The following is a 20,059-nucleotide window of genomic DNA, read 5'->3' as shown; positions in this document are numbered from 1 at the left end:
GCGGCTCACTAGGCTAATCCTCCGCCTTGCGGCGCCGGCACACCAGGTTCTAGTCCCGATCGGGGCGCTGGATTCTGTCCCGGTTGCCCCTCTTCCAGGCCAGCTCTCCACTGTGGCCAGGGAGTGCAGTGGAGGATGGCCCAAGTTCTTGGGCCCTGCACCCCATGGGAGACCAGGATAAGTACCTGGCTCCTGCCATCGGATCAGCGAGGTGTGCCAGCCACAGCGCACTGGCCACGGCAGCCATTGGAGGGTGAACCAACGGCAAAGGAAGACCTTTCTCTCTGTCTCTCTCTCTCACTGTCCACTCTGCCTGTCAAAAATAAATAAATAAATAAAAAAGAAATGTTCTAAACAGCTGTCCTATGTGGACTTTGCCCATATTCTCCAAAATCAAATCAGAAAACAATTAAATAATTACAAAGGCTAGGCATCCCCCAGGTCTAGCATCCAGGCATGCCTGTGCTTCCAGTAAATCCTCCAGGGACAGGCGTTTGACCTAGCAGTTCAGACACCTGCATCCCATAGCAGAGCGCCTAGACTCAATAGCTGGCTCTGCCCCTGACTCCAGCTGCCTGCTAATGTGCACCCTGGGAGGCAGCAGGGCATGGCTCAGGTTCTCAGACTCTGCCACCTGCATGGGAGATCTGAATTAAGTTCCTGGCTCCCAGCTTTGGCTGTGGCCCAGCCCAGGATAGTGCAGGGATTTGAGGATTGAATCAAAGGCTGAAAGATCGCTCTGTCTCTGTCTCTCTTTCTTTGTAGGTATGTGTATGTGTCTGCCTCTCAAATAAATGCAGACAATTTTTAAAATAATCATTCAAGAAAAGGTGGAAATGAGGACTCAATTCTCCCAGTTTTCTAGGTACCTTCTGGTTTTGGCACCAAAGTCCCAAGTCCCAGGGAGGCCAGATGCTCCAGGCAGAGCAGAGTGGTTGGTCACCCTCAGAGGAGGCTTAGCTGTTGCTTGCAGCAAACATTTGCCGAGGACTCCAGGCCGATACAATAAGGGGCTGGGCCACATTCTTGGAGTCTAGAGCCCCTCCCTCTGAATTTCTACATCAACAGAAAGAGGACCTGAAATCCCCACTCTTACCCCCATCCCCTCCCCCACCACCAAACACAACCACCAGGGGAGACAGTGGCAGGAAGGAGTCGTGTCCCTCCCGTGCTGGGAGGGAGCCTAGCAGTGCCACCGTCGCCCATGCACAGGACACAAGGCCTGAGCTGGCTGGAGGGCACAGCTAGTAGCCCACGGCAGGCAGAATGCTGCGGGTTGTGGCTCCTTTTCCTCTCCTGCTGCTCACAGATCCGAGTCACCCTCCTTCTAGGTGATGTGCTTTAGCCTCACCCAGGTGCGGCCTACTTTACAACAACCTGTGCTGTAGAGTCTGTGAGAAGGACAGCCCCACCCACCACACTTTTCCCAGGATGCCCTCTGCCTCAGTGCCCTTTGCTTCCCATGCACGTGGGCATCTCGGCTTTGCAGGCCCTGGTTAGTCCCGGGCCTCAGAGCCCACAGTCACTGTGCTGGGGACAGGGAGGGCCCGGGCAGCCAGGTGGGGCACACCTTTTCCAGAAGCCCTCACTGTGTCATAAGAGCCAACTCAGCCACTCCTCCAGTTTCTGGTGAAAACCCTTTGGCCCAAATCCTAAAGCCAACTAAATATCATTTTTAAAAGTCCTTGGGGGAATTTTGCCAGGGTCAGTTATTGGTTCATACATGTCTCAAGTCCGGCAGTGCAGACAAGCGGGGCTGGGGCTTGCTGGGCCATAGCAGTGGCCTGGGGGATACCAGGGACGGATGACCCCACCCAGTTTGGAGCAACAGGAGTTTGTTCTGCAGTGGGGTCTCAGGATCAGTTCTCCTCCCAGAGGCCTGCACTGCTGGGAGGAGCCTGAGCACCCCTCCCCCATACACACACAGCCTGTCTCCCTTAGGGAACAGCAGCTGTTTGTGGTGACCAGTAGTCTTTTTGTGGCTGTGTCCTTGCGGCCATCCTTTCTGGCACGCAACATGCTACGTGTACAGTTCGGTGCCTTTGTCAACTCTTATCCCCACAGACCCCATGGATCTTCCCCATCCCCAGCTTGTTTTCATCCTGTGCTGCTGCATGGTGTGGCCTCACTGGGCAGCAAGGGACAAGCCAGACCCTGAAAGTCTGTGGTGGAGAAGGATTCTAAGGCCGCCCGGCTTGGTGGCCTGAGCCCTGGCTGTGTCCCAGATGCTCCTGAGATGTCAAAAGTGCCCTCTGCCAATCAGTGGGCCCTGCTCCAAATTCCTGCCCTTCTCCACGTACCTGCAAAGCCCCATGACCTGGGGGTGCAGAGGCCCAGCTGGAGACCCCAAGCCAGGTGGGCCCTGCACTGGGAGCCTACATTGCACTGAGACCTAGAGGAAAAGGCATGGACCAGGGGCCTTGTGTAGGCCATGGCTTGCCCTGGGGAGCCACACTGATGGATAGAAGGAGTCACACTTGCCTTGTAGCTCACTGACCCGCACATAGCTCATGGGCACCTGCCCTCCCTGTAGGAGCAGGATTTGCTCTCTTTCTTAAACACTCTCTACTCCATGAGTCACTGCTGCCAACACAAGAAAAATCACAATTCCTTCACTTGCTATCCATGAGTCGCTAATCTTTGCAAGCCTTCACACCTTGGCTCACGCTGCCACACCTCACAGACATGCTCTTTCCCCTTCTCGGCATTCACTGGGTCCCTACCCTTCCTTCAAGGGTGAGTTCAGGTTCTTCCTTCCTCTTCTGACCTTCCCAGTCACGGATGGCCGTGCTGTCTGCACAGCTGGTTTTGCTTCCTCATATGTGATGTGACTGCCATGAGACACTTGCTTGGCCTTCTGTCTCATTCAGCCTAGCTTATGAGATCTGTGGGGAGGGACGACGTCTGAGTCCCTTGTGCACCACCGTCATCCACGCATCCATGAGCATCAAGTCCATCCCCAAGGACCAGCCCTGTGCTAAGTCTAATAGCATTTAGTCTATTATACTTCCTCTGTTACTGATGGAGAAAATCGGCCTAGAGGGACAAACTTACCCAAGTTAGTGAGTCTAATGTGAGCAGAACTGGGCTTCCAACTCAGGTCCATTAAATTTGAAAGTCTAGGCCTTTGAGACAATGCCAATGCCATCCTCAATGAGGTGACCAGTGACAGAGTGAACCCAATGTACTAAAGGCTCTTAGCAGTCTTACTATGGAAGCAAGAGAGTCAGGAGCAAAAAAAAAAAAAAAAAAAAAAAAAAGATCCTAGCATCTTGGTGAGACCAGAGGCCATGAGGAGCCTCACAAGGTTGAGAAACGTTGAGCTGTGGACACAGGTGCTCAGCTGGCTCTTCACATTTTGTTACAAAGGAGAAGCATGCAAAATATTCATGAGCCACGAGCCAGTGCATTGCTGACACTGAGTATAAACATCACCCACATCGGGGTGAAGGTCCCCTGGTCACAGTCATCCTTGTTTTGTATCTTGTTATCAGGGAACAGAATCACATCGAGATTGTTGGCCAGAAGATCTGAGACATCTCTGTGTATTAACTTTAATGGTCAGTTTTCTTTTCTTTAATCTTCCATGACCTGGAGAGACTTTAATAGCATGTTTGACTTCATGTTGTGAAATTGTGTGTCTGTTTTAGGAAATCAAGGAACATAGGTGCATAGAAGGGGCCTTTAAAACACACAGTGCAGTTCCCCAGGAGAGTTGCTTTCTCCAGGATATCTGAGCGTCTCCCAAGAGGCAGCACATATGGGGGTTGAAGCCAGAAGTTCTGGGGCCAGACTGACTCGTGTCACAACACTGTCACTTACCGTGGTGACTGTGATCTAAGTCTGTGGTCTCAGTTCTTCTTTGACGTGAGGTAATAGAAGCCTCTACTTCATAGGTAGTGTAAAATGCTTGAGCAGTCCCCACCAGTTGTAATCATCTGTGAACTTGAGCCTCTCTGTCCTTGTTGACACCATGTGTGTCCCCGTGAGGAAATGTGCGATGAGTGTGAATCGGCCATACCGTTTCTGATGGGCTTTACATACTTCCGGAAGTGAACAGAACACGCAGTGTACATGCCTTGCAAAGGGCTACAGCCTTTGTGGGTTTTTTGTTTGTTTGTTTGTTTTTAAGACCTACTTATTTAATTATTTATTTGAAAGGCAGAGTAACAGAGAGAGGGAGGAGAGACAGAGAGAGAGTGAGAGATGGAGCTTCCATCCACTGGCTCATTCCCCAAATGGCCATAATAGCCAGGACTGGGCTAGGCTGAAGTCAGGGTCCCAGAACCCCATCCAGGTCTTCAACTGGATGGCAGGTGCCTAAGCACTTGAGCCAGCATTTGCTGCTGTCCCAGGCACATTAACAGGGAGCTGGATCGGAAGTGGAGCAGCCAGGACTCAAACCAGTGTTTGAGGCACTCGGACATGATGGCAGGAGTAAAATGACCCTGGGCAGCCAAACCACACAGGAGCTTACATAGCCATGGCAAGAAATTAGAGCAACCAGAAGCTCTGGACAGATTTTAATCAGGGCAGTCACACCATCCAGCATATGTTTTTAGGAGATCCTTCTTGCTCTTCTGTAGAGAATGGTTTATAGGGAGGCAAAGTAGAAACCGGCTGACTCGTTAGGCTAATGCAGGAGTTGAGATGAGTGAAGGTAATCGCTTGGACTAGAGCAGGAACATTGACAACTGGAAAACAGCTGGAGGAAGCAAAACTTCACCTAAGGCACAGAGGCCTGCATCGGCCTGACACTGATGGCCCAGCACAGGGCCCATCAGCACTGTTGGTCCCTGAAGGCCTCACTTGGGTGTGAGGCATTGACAGATGACTATGTCCCTGTATCCACATGACCATCCCCATTCTCGCCCTGCAGGAAGACAACTATTTTATTATGTTCAATACAGATTTTATTTGAAGAAATTATAAAGCCACATTTTAATTTTGTCGATATATTTGATACAGATACCACCTCTGTTTCCTACCTTTTTCCTGTCTAGATCCGTCCATGCACTGACAGGTGCATCTAATTTGTCACTGCAAACTACCATGTCATCCTCGGGCCTGCACATCCTTCACCTCTTCCTGTTCACTCTCCCACTGACAGACACATGGTTTGCTTCAAGATTTCTGAAACCGTAGCGATATGGTGTGTGTTAGTAAAATGGTACCATCTTACCTGTGGCTCCATCTAAGCCCCAGACACCATTTAGGCTCTTTGCCCTGTTGCCATTTTGCACAATAAGCATCAGTCCTAAGCCCAGCCTGGCTTGCTAGAAGTTAGGTGCCCAAATGTCCCAACCACAAGCATCAGCTCCACCCCCCACCCTAACAGGATTCATTGCTCCCACTTCCCTTCCCCTGCAAGATTATAACAGGACCTGCTTCCCGCACACACGCTCTCCTGACCTCTCTCTCTCAACCCTTCTCCCCTTCGTCCCTCTGTTCACTCTCCCCCTCTTTTAACTACGGTGTTTGGTGGTGGCCTTCCAGTGTGAGTGCCCTCACAATACCTCACTGTAGGCTGTGGGAGAATTCCCCTGGGGTGTACATAGCTGACTCAGAATTGCTGTGTGCACTTCCTTCCTCTGGCTCAGCAGTGACAGAGGCCCGGAGTGTCACTGCCCTCTCCCACAGCACAGCACGACAGTCCTCTGCTCCCACCTCCCTGCCAGCATCAGTCCTTCACTAGCTTTCTTCCAGCAAAACCCCACTGTTGCTTAAATTCACATTTGCCTGATTATTTGTACTTCCTTGATGTTTTGCCTATGTTGATTTCTTTCTTCTTTTTTAAAAAGATTTTATTTATTTACTTGAGAGGTACAGTTACAGAGAGAGAGGGAGAGACAGAGACAGAGACAGAGAGGTCTTTATCTGCTGGTTCACTCCCCAAATGGCTGCAACAGCCAGACCTGGGCCAATCTGAAGCCAGGAGCCAGGAGCTTTTTCCGGGTCTCCCATGTGGGTGCAGGGGCCCAAGGATTTGGGCCATCTTCTACTGCTTTCCCAGCCCATAGCAGAGAGCTGAATATGAAAAGTAGCAGACAGGACATGAACTGGCACCCATGTGGGATGCTGGTGCCACGGGCGAAGGCTTAGCCCACCACACCATAGTGCCGGCCCCTATGTTGATTTCTTTTATAGCCTTTTTTTTTTTTTAAGATTTATTTGAAAGACAGATTTACAGAGAAAGAGGTAGAGACAGAGAGGTCTTCCATCTGCTGGTTTACTCCCTAGGTGGCCACAACGGCAGAGCTGCGCCGATCCAAAGCCGGGAGCCAGGGACTTATTCCGGGTCTCCCTTGCGGGTGCAGGGGCCCAAGGACTTGGGCCATCCTCAACTGCTATCCCATGCCATAGCAGAGAGCTGGAGTGGAAGAGGAGCAGCTGGTACTAGAACCAGCGCCCATATGGGATGCCGGTGCTTCAGGTCAGGGCTTTAACCCGCTGTGCCACAGTGCCAGTATAGTCTATTTTTTAATATGGCATTAAGTGGGCATACACTGTTTTATTTTACTCCATATATTATGTTGCCTTTGCCTGTGTCGTCTGTTGAACAGTTGGTATTTTCCTGTTGATTTGTGGTGCCTATTTTATCATAAAGTAAGCTCTCTTAAGTAGCAAGCTCTCTTAAGTAGCAGAAATCTATCTCTGATTCCTCTATTTTCCTACTGGTCCTATTATTCTTTTTATTATTATTATTATTTGAAAGATAGAGTTAGACAGTGAGAGGGAGATAGAAAGGTCTTCCTTTACCCCCCACAAATGGCCGCTACGGCGAGAGCTACGCTGATCCGAAACCAGGAGCCAGGTGCTTCCTCCTGGTCTCCCATGCGGGTGCAGGGCCCAAGCAGTTGGGCCACAGCAGAGAGCTGGCCTGGAAGAGGAGCAACCGGGACTAGAACCGGTGCCCATATGGGATGCCAGCGCCGCAAGCGGAGGATTAACCAAGTGAGCCACGGCGCCTGGTCATATTATTCTTGTGCTGTTTGCATTTGTATGGCTTTGTAACGTATCTTAACATCCGTAGGACAAGACTCTCTCCTTCACTGTATATTTTCAAGGTTTTGTTACTCATGGATGTTTGTTAAGAGGAGGAAAGTTTAAGATTGTTTTGCAGGTGGGACTATGCTGGCCTCTTAGGCTTTACTGAGGTTTGAATTTCTACACCTTCCAATTTGGCAATTCTTCCCTAGGTTTTCAGGTCTTTGTACCTTGTTTAGGAAAATCCTCCTCACCCCAGTATTATGTAAAAATACTTCAATATTTTATTTTAAATCATACAGAGTTTAATGCTCAGATAATTGATCTGTTATTTATTTTTGTGTAGTGATGAAAGTGGCCTCCGACTTTATTTTATGCCAATGCCAGGTTAGTTTCCCACTACTGGATAGCCTGTTCTTTCGCTGCTGATGGGAAATTCCTTGCCACCTTTACCTACATTGCATGTGGACATAGGGCTCTTCCTGGCTCTGCTTCTCGGTGGAAGGCACTGGAACGCAGAGCCTGCAGGGCAAGACTGGAAACACTAGAGGCGTTTGAGCAGGTGAGGCGGAAGCTGCAGGCAGGCACTTACAAAGCTCTCGAGCTGGGCGAGTGTGATTCCGGGACGAAGTGGATGCTGCTGACAGGTGCAAAGGCAAAGAGGCAAAGCGGTGGTGTCCTTACAGGCCTGGCCGGGGAGCAGTGTTGTCCAGCTGCTGAGAGCTTGGGTCATCTGAGGCCAAGGGGCCGCTGGCCAGAGGCAGCTCTTGGTCACCCTATCAGTGGGAGTCAGAACAAGCCCTGAGAGTATCAATGCAGACAGCCACGTTGGCCAGCCGGGCAGGATGGGGATCTCCAAGAAGATCCTGGGGCTCCCTGCCCATGAGGAAGGAGGGGTGATGGATCGGAGGGAACCCTGCCCTGCCATCATGTCCCAGAAATGACTCCAGAATTTCCACCCGGAAGGGAAGCAGGGGACTTGCCTTTGCAAGCCCAGAGGGCTGTCTTGGCTTCCCTGTGTGTCCACTTAGAGAGCTGGAAGAGAGGAGGGACCCAGGCACCCCTCACTGTGGCCTGTTTTTTGCTTGGCACCCCGAAGTCACCTACCCAGCCCACTTCTGCCTTGCCCAGGGTCCTCTGTCCCCCTGCAGCCCCCTTAGAGCAACACTGGACAACTGACTGTCACCTTCAGCACTGTCCTCTCCCCCCGGGTTACATGGTCCTTATCTCTGCCTTCCAGACCCCACCTGAGCAGTGGGCTTGGGGGCAGGTGTGCAGGAATACTTGCTAGCGGGTCGGCCTGTTCAGTTCCAGGTTGTGCCAGCTCTGAGAGGTGTGGAGGAAGAAGCCCACCTGACCTCCCTTAGCCGCCTATGCAGTGTGATTTTGTGGGACTACCGTGTGGGAGGCAAGGCCCTGGCCCTGAGGAGGTGGCAGATGTGAGGAATATGGGGGCTGGAGACCGAGATTTTTCCGGAAGAGGGAAGGGGGACAGGGTATGAGTTTGTGGCTGTGCTCCTTCCTTGAGAAGAGCAAATGCCAGGCCCTGAGGAACGCCCTGGTGTTTAGGGCTTGCTCTGGGCCTGTTTACAGGGAAAGGTGGAGGAGTGGAGGGAATGGGGGTCAGTAGGATGCCACCATTTTGGAAAACATACAGTGCAGTGGGTTGTACTGCCACAGTGTTCGTGGACTCATTTCCTACCAATCTGGCCTTCTGTCCCCCTTCATTCCACATCTGTCCCCCTGTGCCAGGCAGTCTGTCCCCCTCCTCCTAGCAAATCTCCTGCGTCAGCATCATTCTGCTGTGGCTTCTTAAAGCTCAGCTTTGATCTCATCACTGTCCTGCTCAGCAGCCATCAGTGGCTGCCCGTCACCCAGAGAAGATATCTGAAGTTGTGGGTCATGACCGTTGGTCCCTAACCTGTCCTTCCAAGTCTGTTGCTTCCTGGTGCCTGCCTTCTCTCTGGGTCTCACTCTACCCCGCATCTCCCGCCGTGCGACTCCCTGCCACTGAGTCCGGAGCATTTGCGTACCTAAGCGTCCCCACTCTCTGGCCTCCCCGTCCTTCTCCGTGCTGTTCCTTCCTTCTAGGATGCGCTTCCCTCCTACCATGAGCTGCTGAATTCCCATCCAGCCTCCAAGGCTCAATTCAGATGCCGCCTCCTCTGTGAAGCCTTCTCCAGCACAGTCTCCCTCCGCAGCCAGAATCCTCTTTCCGTCTTCTGTGCTCCGCAGCCAGGGCTTAGCCGTGGGACGGAGCTCTGGGACCCAAGGATCTTTACGTGTGGAGGATTTGCATTGCTCCTTCCAGGGTGCTCCCTGTCACCACAGGGGCACTCGGACCCCGGAGCCTCCAAGGGTTGCACACATGTGGCTCCCTGGCCTCGAGCCTGGAGTTTCCCCTCAGCATCATGTATACAGTAGGTGCTTCCTAGGTACATGAACTAAACTGAATCTCATTTCTGCGCAGGGGTGTGGCCGTGGCAGTGGGTTGGGTGCAGGGCCGGGAAGGAGGCTGCAGGCACCAGGCCCAGGCCCAGCCTCTCTGGAGGGCGATGCACTGATAGCACCGCTGGGCTCAGCCCCGTGCCAGGCCCGTCTGCCCTGCATCCAGAGCTCATGCTCGGTTTCATGAAATCACTCCTGTCTGCGGGCCAGAAGAGCCGGTTGTGGGGCCCCAGGCAAGAGCTGGAGCAGGGAACTCCCAGGTACAGAGCCGGGCAGCCGAGCAGGCAAAGCCGCCCTTGCCGGGCCCCCAAGTGGGCCAAGGAGCAGACCAGAGATAGGAATCACCTGGGCAGGGCCAGCACATCTCCCAGCTGCCCCGACACCCGCAGAGGCCGGCACACCCTCTTTCCACCTGTTCTTCCAGTGGGTGGTGTGCAGGGGCTGCTCGCCCTGGACTCTTCTCTCCAAGGATTTGCGCAGTTATCTTCTTTCTGCACTTGTTGACTCTGGGAGCCTTGTCCATGGCTCATGCCTCCCTTGAGACCCCTGCCACAGCCCCCGCAGCGCTGAGTGCTGGCACTGCAGTGGAGTCGGGAGGAGGGGCTTTGTCCCCCAGAGGGGCACCTGTGAGCCTTGACCTCTGTGAGTTTAAGAGCTGGGACTTTCCCAAATTGTGGCTGGGCCGATCCTAAAGTGGCGAGAGCCCTGCATCCTCTTCTTAGACGACTCCCCTTGCCCGTGGATGACCTGGCTCCAGGGCCAAAGCCCCTGCTGCTCCCTGCATTTAAGAGCTGGAGACCTGCGAGGCCCTTGCTGCTGAGAGTCCCGGGCCCCAGCACCCACTCTGCCCACCTGAACCCCTCCCTGGGCAATCCCAGCCACTGCCGAGAGGCGGCCAGGAGGCGGGGCTCTGAGTCAGAGTATAAGTTGCTGAGCTCGCCAGCCTGCTGGAGAGCCACCACGATGCTCCAGAGGCAGATGCCCGCCTGGATCTCACACAACCTGCCGGACCCGTGCCAAGCAGAAGATGGCAGGCCCTGGGCCACCTGTGCATCGAAGGTGAGGGAGCCGTGCCGGTGGCTGGGCCAGAGGCTGAGGGCCAGGGAGATGTGTTCCAGGGGTGCGGGTCAGGGGCTGGGGGCTGCGGGCAGGAGGAGGCCCCCAGGGAGGACCAGTGGACATCACACACTCCAGAGATTTCAGCTTCAGAACCTGTGCCAAGCACCCTGGGGGAAGTGGTTGAGCCCTGCTGGGGCCTGAGTTGCTGGGTGGATGGTCCAGCCGAGAGCACCCACAAGCTTTACAGCCCCGTGCAGTGACTCAGGGCCATCTGGGGCCAGCACCCAGGGTAGGTCATGCTGAGTACTGCTGGAGGGGCCACACTTGGCCTGTGCTCATGCTGAGTGGGTATTGGCTATACACGTCCTAGAGGGCTTTGTTGTGAGTCTGGCACGGTGTGTGGCGAGAGCAGTGGCATTACCAGTCTCTGCGTCAGCCGCAGTTCTGCCCACTTGGGTTTACAGTCAAGGCTCCTTGGTCCGTCCACCTCACAACCCCGTGAGACCTCTGGGCTGGTGAATCAGGTTGCCTGTGCTCTGCCTTGCTTTTCCCATCTAGACAATAGGGAGGAGACCTGGGGCTTGCAGCTTCCCACAGACACGCGATGGCGTTGCAGTGGGGGAGGGTCGCCAGCTCCCGCAGCCCACACTAAGTCACTGAAGGAACTCGGTGATGCCCTGAGAGGGTCTTGGCTTTTGAGGTGAGAACTGGAGACCTTGTCCAAGGAGCCCAAGAAGGGGAGCTCCATACTGCTCGGCAACCGGAGCCCCTGCTACCCTACGGGACACACGTGCCCCCAGGTGTGCCCAGGGACCCCAGCACTCGGGTGGCTGAAAGGACCTCTGAATAGTGCCCGTTCCTGCCTCTCCAGTCTTATTAAGCTTCCGGCAGATCTCCTGAGGGCACATTGCTGCCCTTGGAGGGAACAGTGAAGCAACTGAGAACTGAGGGCCCAGAGTGTGGCTCCAGGAGCCCTCCTTGAGCTGCACTTGTTCCTCGCAGGTCCTGGAGGGTGCTAGTCACTCAGTGCTGGATCTTCTTGCCCTAACCACTCACCTAGCCTGAGCGTAAGAAGGAGAACAGCCACGGGGGCATCCTCCTGGGTACTGCCCTGGCTGGTTAGGACACCATCTGGGGTTCCATGTGTCCCCGTCCCAATGCCTCACTCGTGGGGAGGGCTCTTTCCTCCTGGAAGCTATCACCAGGCTGATATGAGCTCTGACACAGGTGTTGCAAGGGCTGGATGGCTACACCCAGCTCTGGGAGGGGCAGGTGGCATCACCTGCTGGTCCGTCCTGACAAGTCCTGGGAAGGGAGCTGTCTTCCTCTCCCCAGGCACCAGAGGCCCCGGGGATGGTTTGGTGAAGTGGTCCAAAGATGAGGATCAGACCTGCCACTCTGCACCCAGATTGTCTGACCTACCCAGCCCCCTTATCCCACCCAGGAGCCTGGCCCCAGGAACCCATCTGTAGCTAAGTATTCTTTTGACTTCTCTGTGTTAACAACTGGCCTCTTGAGGTATAGGGAGAGTCCCAGTTTGGGAGCTGAGGGTCTTACCCCTGCTTCTGCTATTGCCTAGTGTAGTGTGTGACCTAGGGCAGGCTGTTGGCTGGTCTTTGTTAATTCCTGGTGACAGCCAGTCTCCACTGGAAAAGCGCATCTGCAAGGCAGGCCGCCCGGCACCTGCGCTGTGGTCCTGCCCCTGGTCTGCGTGAGTGTGTAAGAGACAGAATCTGCCAAAACCCCGTCCTCTCCAGTAAAAGGCAGGGCTGAAGACGCCTTCCTCAGTGGGCGGCTGCACGGTAGATTCGCACCTATGCAAAGCACCCAGTGCAGAGCCAGGGCCTGGCACGCCAGAGAGCGTTATCGGTTTTGTTCCCCAGCTCCGCCAAAGGTCCTCTAAAACTAGGTCCCTGTCTGAAAAATAAGGGAAGCACTGCACTCATGATGGCCAGTCCTGAGAAGCAAGGGGTGCCTCTTCTCCGTGTGAGCTGGAAGCCCCCGCCTCCCAGCACTGAATAGATCTTGAGGGGAAAGTGCAGTGCTGGCAAGACCAACCCCCAGGGCCGAGGCCGGGGCTGACTGTGTGCACAGCCTCAGCAGCAGCTCGCGCTCTCGCACGTGGCAGCCCAGAGGCTGCTGCCCAGCCTTGCCCCCGCGCAGCTGCGCTGGGTGCGGAAGTGGCTGCTTACAGCTCGGAAGTGCTGGCCAGATAGTTCCTGCCTTGACCCCCAAGTCCCTGGTCCCTGCCCAGGACCCTCCCAGCGCCCTCACAAACTGAAGCGTGAATCCCGTCCCTGCTCCAGGGCCACAGCCCAGCAGGCACAGCGTCTGGCCATGCCCACTGCTAAGTATTCTGACTTTCACTTGACTACATCCTGCTCTCAGGATGGGCTTGTCCAAGTCCCTGAGGGTTTGACCCTTACCACAGCACAGGAGACTCCAGAAACTTAGGTTCCACAGCCTCCCTGGGCCCTGTTTTCCATTTGCCCATTATAGAAACTGTGGTTTGTTCTACCATAGATCAATGACCTCTGGGGCCATGAATTTTTGTGCCTCTCTAGCACCACTCCAATTGAGCTGTGACATCAGGAGCAATTTGTACACTTGTGTTAACCCCAGGTCATTTGTTCATAGACTGAGTCCCGGAATGCACCTGGGCCATAGACCAAAGCCCCATCGTCCTGTGTCTTAGTCCATTTTCTGTTGCTATAACAGAATATCTGAAACTGGGGCCTGTTTTAGCCCACAGTTCTGGAGGCTGGAAAGCCCTAGAGCATGGAGTTGACATCCTGCTCATCTTCTGGAACAGGGCTCTTTCAGCTTCAACTCATGGCAGAAGGCAAAAGGGCAAGCAGGTGTGTGTGAAAGAGGAAAAAAAAAAAAAAAAACAACAGGAGGGGCAGCCTCGTTCTATAATAAGCCCCTCTCGCAGTGAATTATCCAGCCCCTGGAGGGCTGCGTTCTCTGAACAGCGCATCACCTCTAGAGGGCCTGCCTTTCAGCCCCGCCCCGCAGCAGCTGCATTCCAACAGGAGCTTCAGAGGGGACAAACCGTGTTCAAACCGTAGCATCTACTTCCTCCTCCCAGCCTGGTCCGTCTGGGGTTTCTCTCAAACACCCTTCCAGGCTGTGTCTCTGCTGGCCAAATATAGGAGTGCTTTGTGGAGTACTTTGCAACTGGGTCACTCCTGAAAGCCCCTGGTCCCTGAGAGGGGCCACGGCAGACCGTGGAGGAGAACCCTCATGCTTACTAGAAAAATGAGAACTTCTCCAAGGGCCCTGACGGCTGTGCTGTGCCCTGGATTTTTAGAAAATGAGAGCAATCATGGAGTGTGTCTGTAGAAACATAGCTGATAGGAGCACAGCCTCAGAAGGACTGTCAACGCTTGGGCGTGGTTTAGGCTTTGGGCGAATTCAAGGTGAAGGAAAGGACTCTGTTGGGAAATGGGGGTCCTAAGAGAAGAAGTCGAAGGAGGAAAAGCAACAAGAGTGGAGTCCAAGGAGAGCAGTGGTCACGAACACAGATTTGAGAATTAGGGTTGGATTCAATTTTTGGGTTCCTCTGATTCCAGCTGAGAGCCCCACATCAAAGGATTTATCCCCAGATTCCCCATCTGTAAACTGAAATAATAGCGACTGCTTCGTGGAGTGGTTACGGAGGTTAAGCAAGAAGATACATGGAGCATGAGCACACAGTTTGTGGCATGTGGCCGGGCACTCAGGACATGGTAACTGATGTGGCCGCTGCTGCTCCTGAGTTAGAGCAGAAGAACCAGGCAACCTCAGTGGAAGGCACTGGGGTTAGATGACAGGAGAGAACTTTTCCTGGAAGGCAGGGAGACCTTGAGTGAGGTCCTGGGGAAGCCCCGGAGGCTCCCTCCTGTCCAGAGTGGGTCCTAAAGGAGCTGGGCTGGGCCTTGGCAAGCCCCACCTAGAGGCAGGAGAAAGGGCCGTGATGGCTGAGAGGCCCACAGCCCTGGGTTCAGAGCCCTGCTACTGTAGAGAACATGGATCTAGTTGCCCTCTGAGAAAGTGGCCTTTGTGGGGACTGCTCCCCTGGTACAAGTCAACTCCTGCTGCCTCACCAGGTCAGACCAGGAGTCACTCTGCCCAGTGCAGGTGGGAAATAAGGAGCCCACCATGCCCAGGGCGAGGGACTGGCCAAAGACACAGCCATGGGTCCAGAACCGGAAACCCTGGATGTGGGCTTTGACCCAGCTCATCATGCTCACAACAGAATGCTGTGAGTCCAAGTTGTTGATTATGAAAATATTCAACACTTGAGAGTTAAAATCTCCTGAAAAGGGCCCTTCGACCTAGAATTGACTGTCAGCTTGACTTTGAGGCAGCTGTTGGGGAGACAGAGGAAGGCTACCCTAAAATCTACTTACTTGTCAAGCTCAGGGAATAAATTACTTTGCTTTCCCAGAGTCTTTGTTCTATTGTTGCTGGTTAGAATTAAGCCCAGGAAGATCCAAACAGACATCAAAATGGTAACTGACTGATTCTGAGCGTTAGATTATAGGGACTCTTTTTGGGGGGGCATACTTTGTTTTCCCCCAAACCTCAATATTAGTTAAAGAGAGAAGAATTGCATTTTTTTAGATTTATATATTTTATTTGAAAGGCAGAGTTAGAAAGAGAGAGAGAGAGAGAGAGAGAGAGAGAGAGAGATCTTTCATCTGGTTCACTTCCCAAATGGCTGCAATCACTGGGGCTAGGCCAAGACAAAGCCAGGAGCCAGCAGTTTTATCCAGGTCTCCCAGGTGGATGGCATGGGCACAAGTACTCGAGCCATCCTTTACTGCCTTTCCAGGCACATCAGCAGGGAGCTGAATCAGAAACAAAGCAGCCAGGACTTGAACCAGCACCCATAGGGAATGCAGTGTTACAGGTGGCAGCTGAACCTGCTATGCCACAAAGCTGGCCCCTGTATCATCTTTTTTTTTTTTTTTTGACAGGCAGAGTAGACAGTGAGAGAGAGACAGAGAGAAAGGTCTTCCATTGCCGTTGGTTCACCCTCCAATGGCCGCCATGGCCGGCGCACCATGCTGATCCGAAGCCAGGAGCCAGGTGCTTCTCCTGGTCTCCCATGGGGTGCAGGGCCCAAGCACTTGGGCCATCCTCCACTGCCTTCCTGGGCCACAGCAGAGAGCTGGCCTGGAAGAGGAGCAACTGGGACAGAATCTGGCGCCCCGACCGGGACTAGAACCCGGTATGCCAGCGCCGCAAGGCGGAGGATTAGCCTGTTGAGCCGTGGCACTGGCTCTCTGTATCATCTTAAGGCACTAAGTGGTCCTAGTGGCAGACCAGCACAGGTAGGGTGACATGTCAAGGGTTCTAGTTCAGAAGCCTCTATTAACACAGGTATTTGGTTGGGGGCATCCAGTGGCATTTGCTGTGGGCACAGGCTGGGGGTGGACAGTAACAGAAACTGGTGTAATCCTGGGTGAAACCTTGAGGGAAAGGACTTCGGTCCTTTCAAACAGGAAGGGCAGGAACTGCAGAGAACAGAGCCAGGACACCTGCAGATCAGGCACAAGGTGGCCCCCTTCTGTGGAGTGCTGCCTCCACGAGGTGCAGGAGGAAAACGCTTTGCTCGGCAGCCTTGGTCCCAAAGGAGCAGAAGAAGGGTCTTCCCAAGTCCAGAAACGTGCTAGACTGTGGGGAGGCTTCTGGAGCCGGGGAGAGGCCCCAAGCCCAGCCAGTGGGCGCCTGTGGCCGACTTGACCTGCTTTCCCCTCAAGACCACCCACCATCCTTGCCTTCCACTCCCTCTTCTCTGCCTAATATTTACCCCTGACTCCCAAGCATCTGGCACAGGGCCCAGCAAGCCAGGCAGAAGGGGGCGGGGATGGAACTGAGGCTCCCATGGCCTGCTGGGTTGGGGCAAGATCAGTAGGCAGGGAAGGGGCTGCAGAGAGAGAAGCGGGGAGAGGTGGGTCCTTGGTGGACAGGAAAGTTGGTGGGGAGGCTGGTAGAGATGGTTCAGGCTGTCTGGGAGGCTGAGCGTCTGTGGAGGACAAAAGCGAGCCAGTGGCTAATGTGTGATTCACAGAGTACAGGGGAGGGAGGTGGGCAGGGCCCCTCCCACTACCACGGACACCATGGCCAAGGGACTTGAGATGATGCCAGGGCCCCCAAGAAGTGGAAGAAATCCAACAGGAGCTGGCAGAAGGAGAAACATCACCACCAAACACACAGCCCCGGGCATGTGCACGTGGGGAGAGTCATCAGGAAGGTCGCTGGCACAGGCAGCGGCCGCAGGGCTCCCTGGGGTTGCAGTTACCGACAGTGGCTTCTGACAGGCACCAGTGGTGGGATCAAGGATGACTTGAGCTTTTGCCAGCATGAAGCAGAAGTCATTGCAGCACAGCTGAGATGCTACAGGTAGCTCTCGCAAGAGCAGTGTAGGGGAGAGAGGCACACTGGCCACTGGCAAGGGCCAACAGAGTGACAGCAGAGACTTGGGGGACAATGCCCTGGGTAAGGAGGCTTGTAGACAGGGGAGAAACAGATGTCCCTGGGCTGGAGCTAAGCCACTCTGCCCGGGGGAAGAGCACCCGCCATGCCGTCTCTCAGTGAGTATATGTCCCTCCCTGATTGGTGTCTGTCACCACCACCCGCCCAAGCCATCCATGCCTGCCTCCTGAGCAAGCTGCCACCTTGGGCCAGGAAGGGCAGCGTTAGTCTCTGCATGGGGTGGGAGGAGGGAGGGATAGAGCTGGGGTAGAGGGGAGGTTAGGATGTAAGAAAACACTACACAAACAGCCCTGGCTATCAAACCACGTCCATGAGGTGTCGCATGAAAGAGGCCAATGCTCCTGAAAATGGATTCCAGGAGACAGTGGGGAGGAGGGGGGAGGGGCAGAGTGGGAGGGGGTGGGCAAACAGAGCTCTCAGATGGATGCAGGCACAACGGCCACAGTAGCTGCCAGTGAGCGGCTATTTATGGAGATAAAAATGAGAGTGGCAGGCCGGCGCCGCGGCTCACTAGGCTAATCCTCCGCCTTGCGGCGCCAGCACACCGGGTTCTAGTCCCGGTCGGGGTGTCAGATTCTATCCCAGTTGCCCCTCTTCCAGGCCAGCTCTCTGCTGTGGCCAGGGAGTGCAGTGGAGGATGGCCCAAGCCCTTGGGCCCTGCACCCCATGGGAGACCAGGATAAGTACCTGGCTCCTGCCATTGGATCAGCGCAGTGCGCCGGCCGTGGCGGCCATTGGAGGGTGAACCAACGGCAAAGGAAGACCTTTCTCTCTGTCTCTCTGTCTCTCTCTCTCTCACTGTCCACTCTGCCTGTCAAAAAAAAAAAAAAATGAGAGTGGAAACATCGCTGCTGGTGTTTGTTCTGTGCTTGGGGCAGAAACTTTCATCCATTGGTTCATCCAGTTTTGTTTTTTTGTTTGTTTGTTTGTTTTTTAAGATTTATGTGTGTATTTGAAAAGCAGAGTGACAGAGATAACTTCCATCCACTGGTTTACTCTCTAAATGGCCTCAATGGCTGTGGCTGGGCCAGGCTGAAGCCAGGTGTTTGAAATCCCATCTGGGTCTCCCTCACGAGTGATTAGGTCCCAAGTACCTAGGCTATCTTCTGCTGCTTTCCCAGATGCATTAGCAAAGAGCTAGATCAGAAGCAGAGCAGCTGAGATTCAAACCGATGTTCCCATATGGGATGCTGGCATCACAGCTGGAGGCTGAACCCACTGCACCATAAAGCCAGCCCCATGATTCACCTGTCAGCAAGCGTTTACTGAACACTTTCCATCCATCAGCATGCTGCTGGGACTAGAGGTACAACGATGAGAAACCAGGCAGGGCCCCAGGCTCTCTGCAGTGTCAGACCTTCCAGGCAGGAGAGAAGCAAATAATGACAAGCACTGTGGGGTGGTTGTATGCGACCCGACAGATCCCAGCGGGCCTGGTGGGAAAATCTGCACCCCCACTCCACCCCTTCCCCCACTGAGGGCCTGGGCCTTGTGATGATGCTTGCAGAGTGAGTCTGTGTCTTCTCAACCCACAGGAGGGGCTGTCTCCGTGCCACCTGTTGACAGTGAGGGTCATCCGGATGAAAAACGTGCGGCAGGCCGATGTAGGTGAGTGCCCTCCTCTGCTCGCGGGGCCTGCATGGACAGAGGGCCTGGCTGGGGAAGTGGGCAGGTGCATGTGTGTGGGTTCTGCTCTGCATTCCTGACTTGGAGATTTATGAGTTTTCCAGGCCTCTCACTCTTAGCCGCACCAGCCGTTGTGTCTGCATCCATCCGAGAGCTCTGTTTGCCCACCCCCTCCCACTCTGCCCCTCTGCCCCTCCTCCCCGCTGTCTCCTGGAATCCATTTTCAGGAGCACTGGCCTCTCTCATGTGACACCTCATGGACGTGGTTTGATAGCCAGGGCTGTTTGTGTAGTGTTTTCTTACATCCTAACCTCCCCTCTACCCCAGCTCTCACTGAACTGCCAGCCCATGGGGCCCTGGGAAGCCCTTGGCTTCAGGAAAAAGTGAAGGCATCTGAGTGGGCACAATACCAAAGACCTCTCCCCGTGCTGGGCCTTGCCTTGTTCCCACCCAGAGAGGACGCTTGTCCCCCAAAGAGGAGAAACTCTGTACCCACGCGCCACAGCTGTGGGCAGTGTGCATGCACTGGTGACCATGCGGATTGGTTCAAAGGCCACAGGGTTCCCCCAAGCTAAGGAAGTCACAAGAGGGGCAGAAAAGCCTCATAGCAGGTACTGAGTGTACATTTTAGCAGGGGAGACATTTCTGCCTAAAGCAGTTGATAGGCTAGAAGATAGCAGTCCAACCTTGTCACCCCAGGATTTAGGGCCAGAGGAAAACCCTGAGAGCTGGGAGGGCTCAGGAAGGCTGCGCTGAGGGCTTGGTGTCTGAGAGACACAAGATGTGAGCATCGGGGGCCATGTTGTGGTGTAGCAGGTAAAGCCTGCACGTGTGGCGCTGGCATCCCGTATGGGCATTGGTTCAAATCCCAGCTGCTCCACTTCCAGTCCAGCTCTCTGCTAATGCACCTGGGAAAGCAGTAGAAGATGGCCCAAGTGCTTGGGCCCCTGCAGCCATGTGGGAGACCCAGAAAAAGCTCCTGGCTTGGGTCTGGCCCAGCCTCGACCATTGTGGCCATTTGGGGAGCAAACCAGCAATAGAAGAACCCTTGTAAAAATAAATATTAAAAAAAAAGCAGTAGAGCAGGAAAAAGAAGTAGTACAGTAGTTTAAAAAAAAAAGAAAGAAAGAAAATGCCAGGGAGCAGGATCTGGGGACAGGGTAGCCTGAGAATGGGGCAGCCAGCCTGGGCCACTCCCAACCCCATCTGACCCTGCCAACTACCTGAGGGCAGTCCTGGGAGGCCCGTTTTGCAGATGTGGGGTTAATGATGACCTAAGGTAGAGGCATTGTTAGGTCTGGAGGAGCGTGGGCAGTCCCAGAACAGGGAGCGGAGCCAGAGGGTAGAGAGCCCGGAAGCTGGAGGCAGGAAGCCTGGTAGAGAAGGCATCGGTGCATTCTAAGTGAGGGGTGCCTAAGCACTTGAGGAAGGGATTGAGTCACTTCCTACAGGC

General features: G+C 54.3%; 1 protein-coding gene across 5 annotated transcripts in view; it reads left to right on the top strand.

The window, feature by feature from the left end:
• The first annotated feature begins 10,348 nt into the window (after nt 1–10,348).
• The window catches only part of PLA2G4E (phospholipase A2 group IVE), a 43,093-nt gene continuing 33,382 nt past the window's right edge, over nt 10,349–20,059 (top strand). For all 5 annotated transcript variants that reach the window (XR_011380870.1, XR_011380871.1, XR_011380872.1 and 2 more), the window contains exons 1-2: nt 10,349–10,494; nt 18,516–18,588. Coding sequence is in view for 1 of the 5 variants with exons in the window: in XM_008269138.4 (XP_008267360.2) it covers nt 10,399–10,494; nt 18,516–18,588 (169 nt within the window). In the remaining 4 variants the exon portion in view is untranslated. The remainder of the gene's footprint in view (nt 10,495–18,515; nt 18,589–20,059) is intronic.

The sequence above is a fragment of the Oryctolagus cuniculus genome, chromosome 12 (assembly GCF_964237555.1).
Source record: "Oryctolagus cuniculus chromosome 12, mOryCun1.1, whole genome shotgun sequence".
NCBI lineage: Eukaryota > Metazoa > Chordata > Mammalia > Lagomorpha > Leporidae > Oryctolagus > Oryctolagus cuniculus.
The sequence above is the reverse complement of the archived record's forward strand: the minus strand, read 5'-3'. Positions and strand labels throughout refer to the sequence as shown.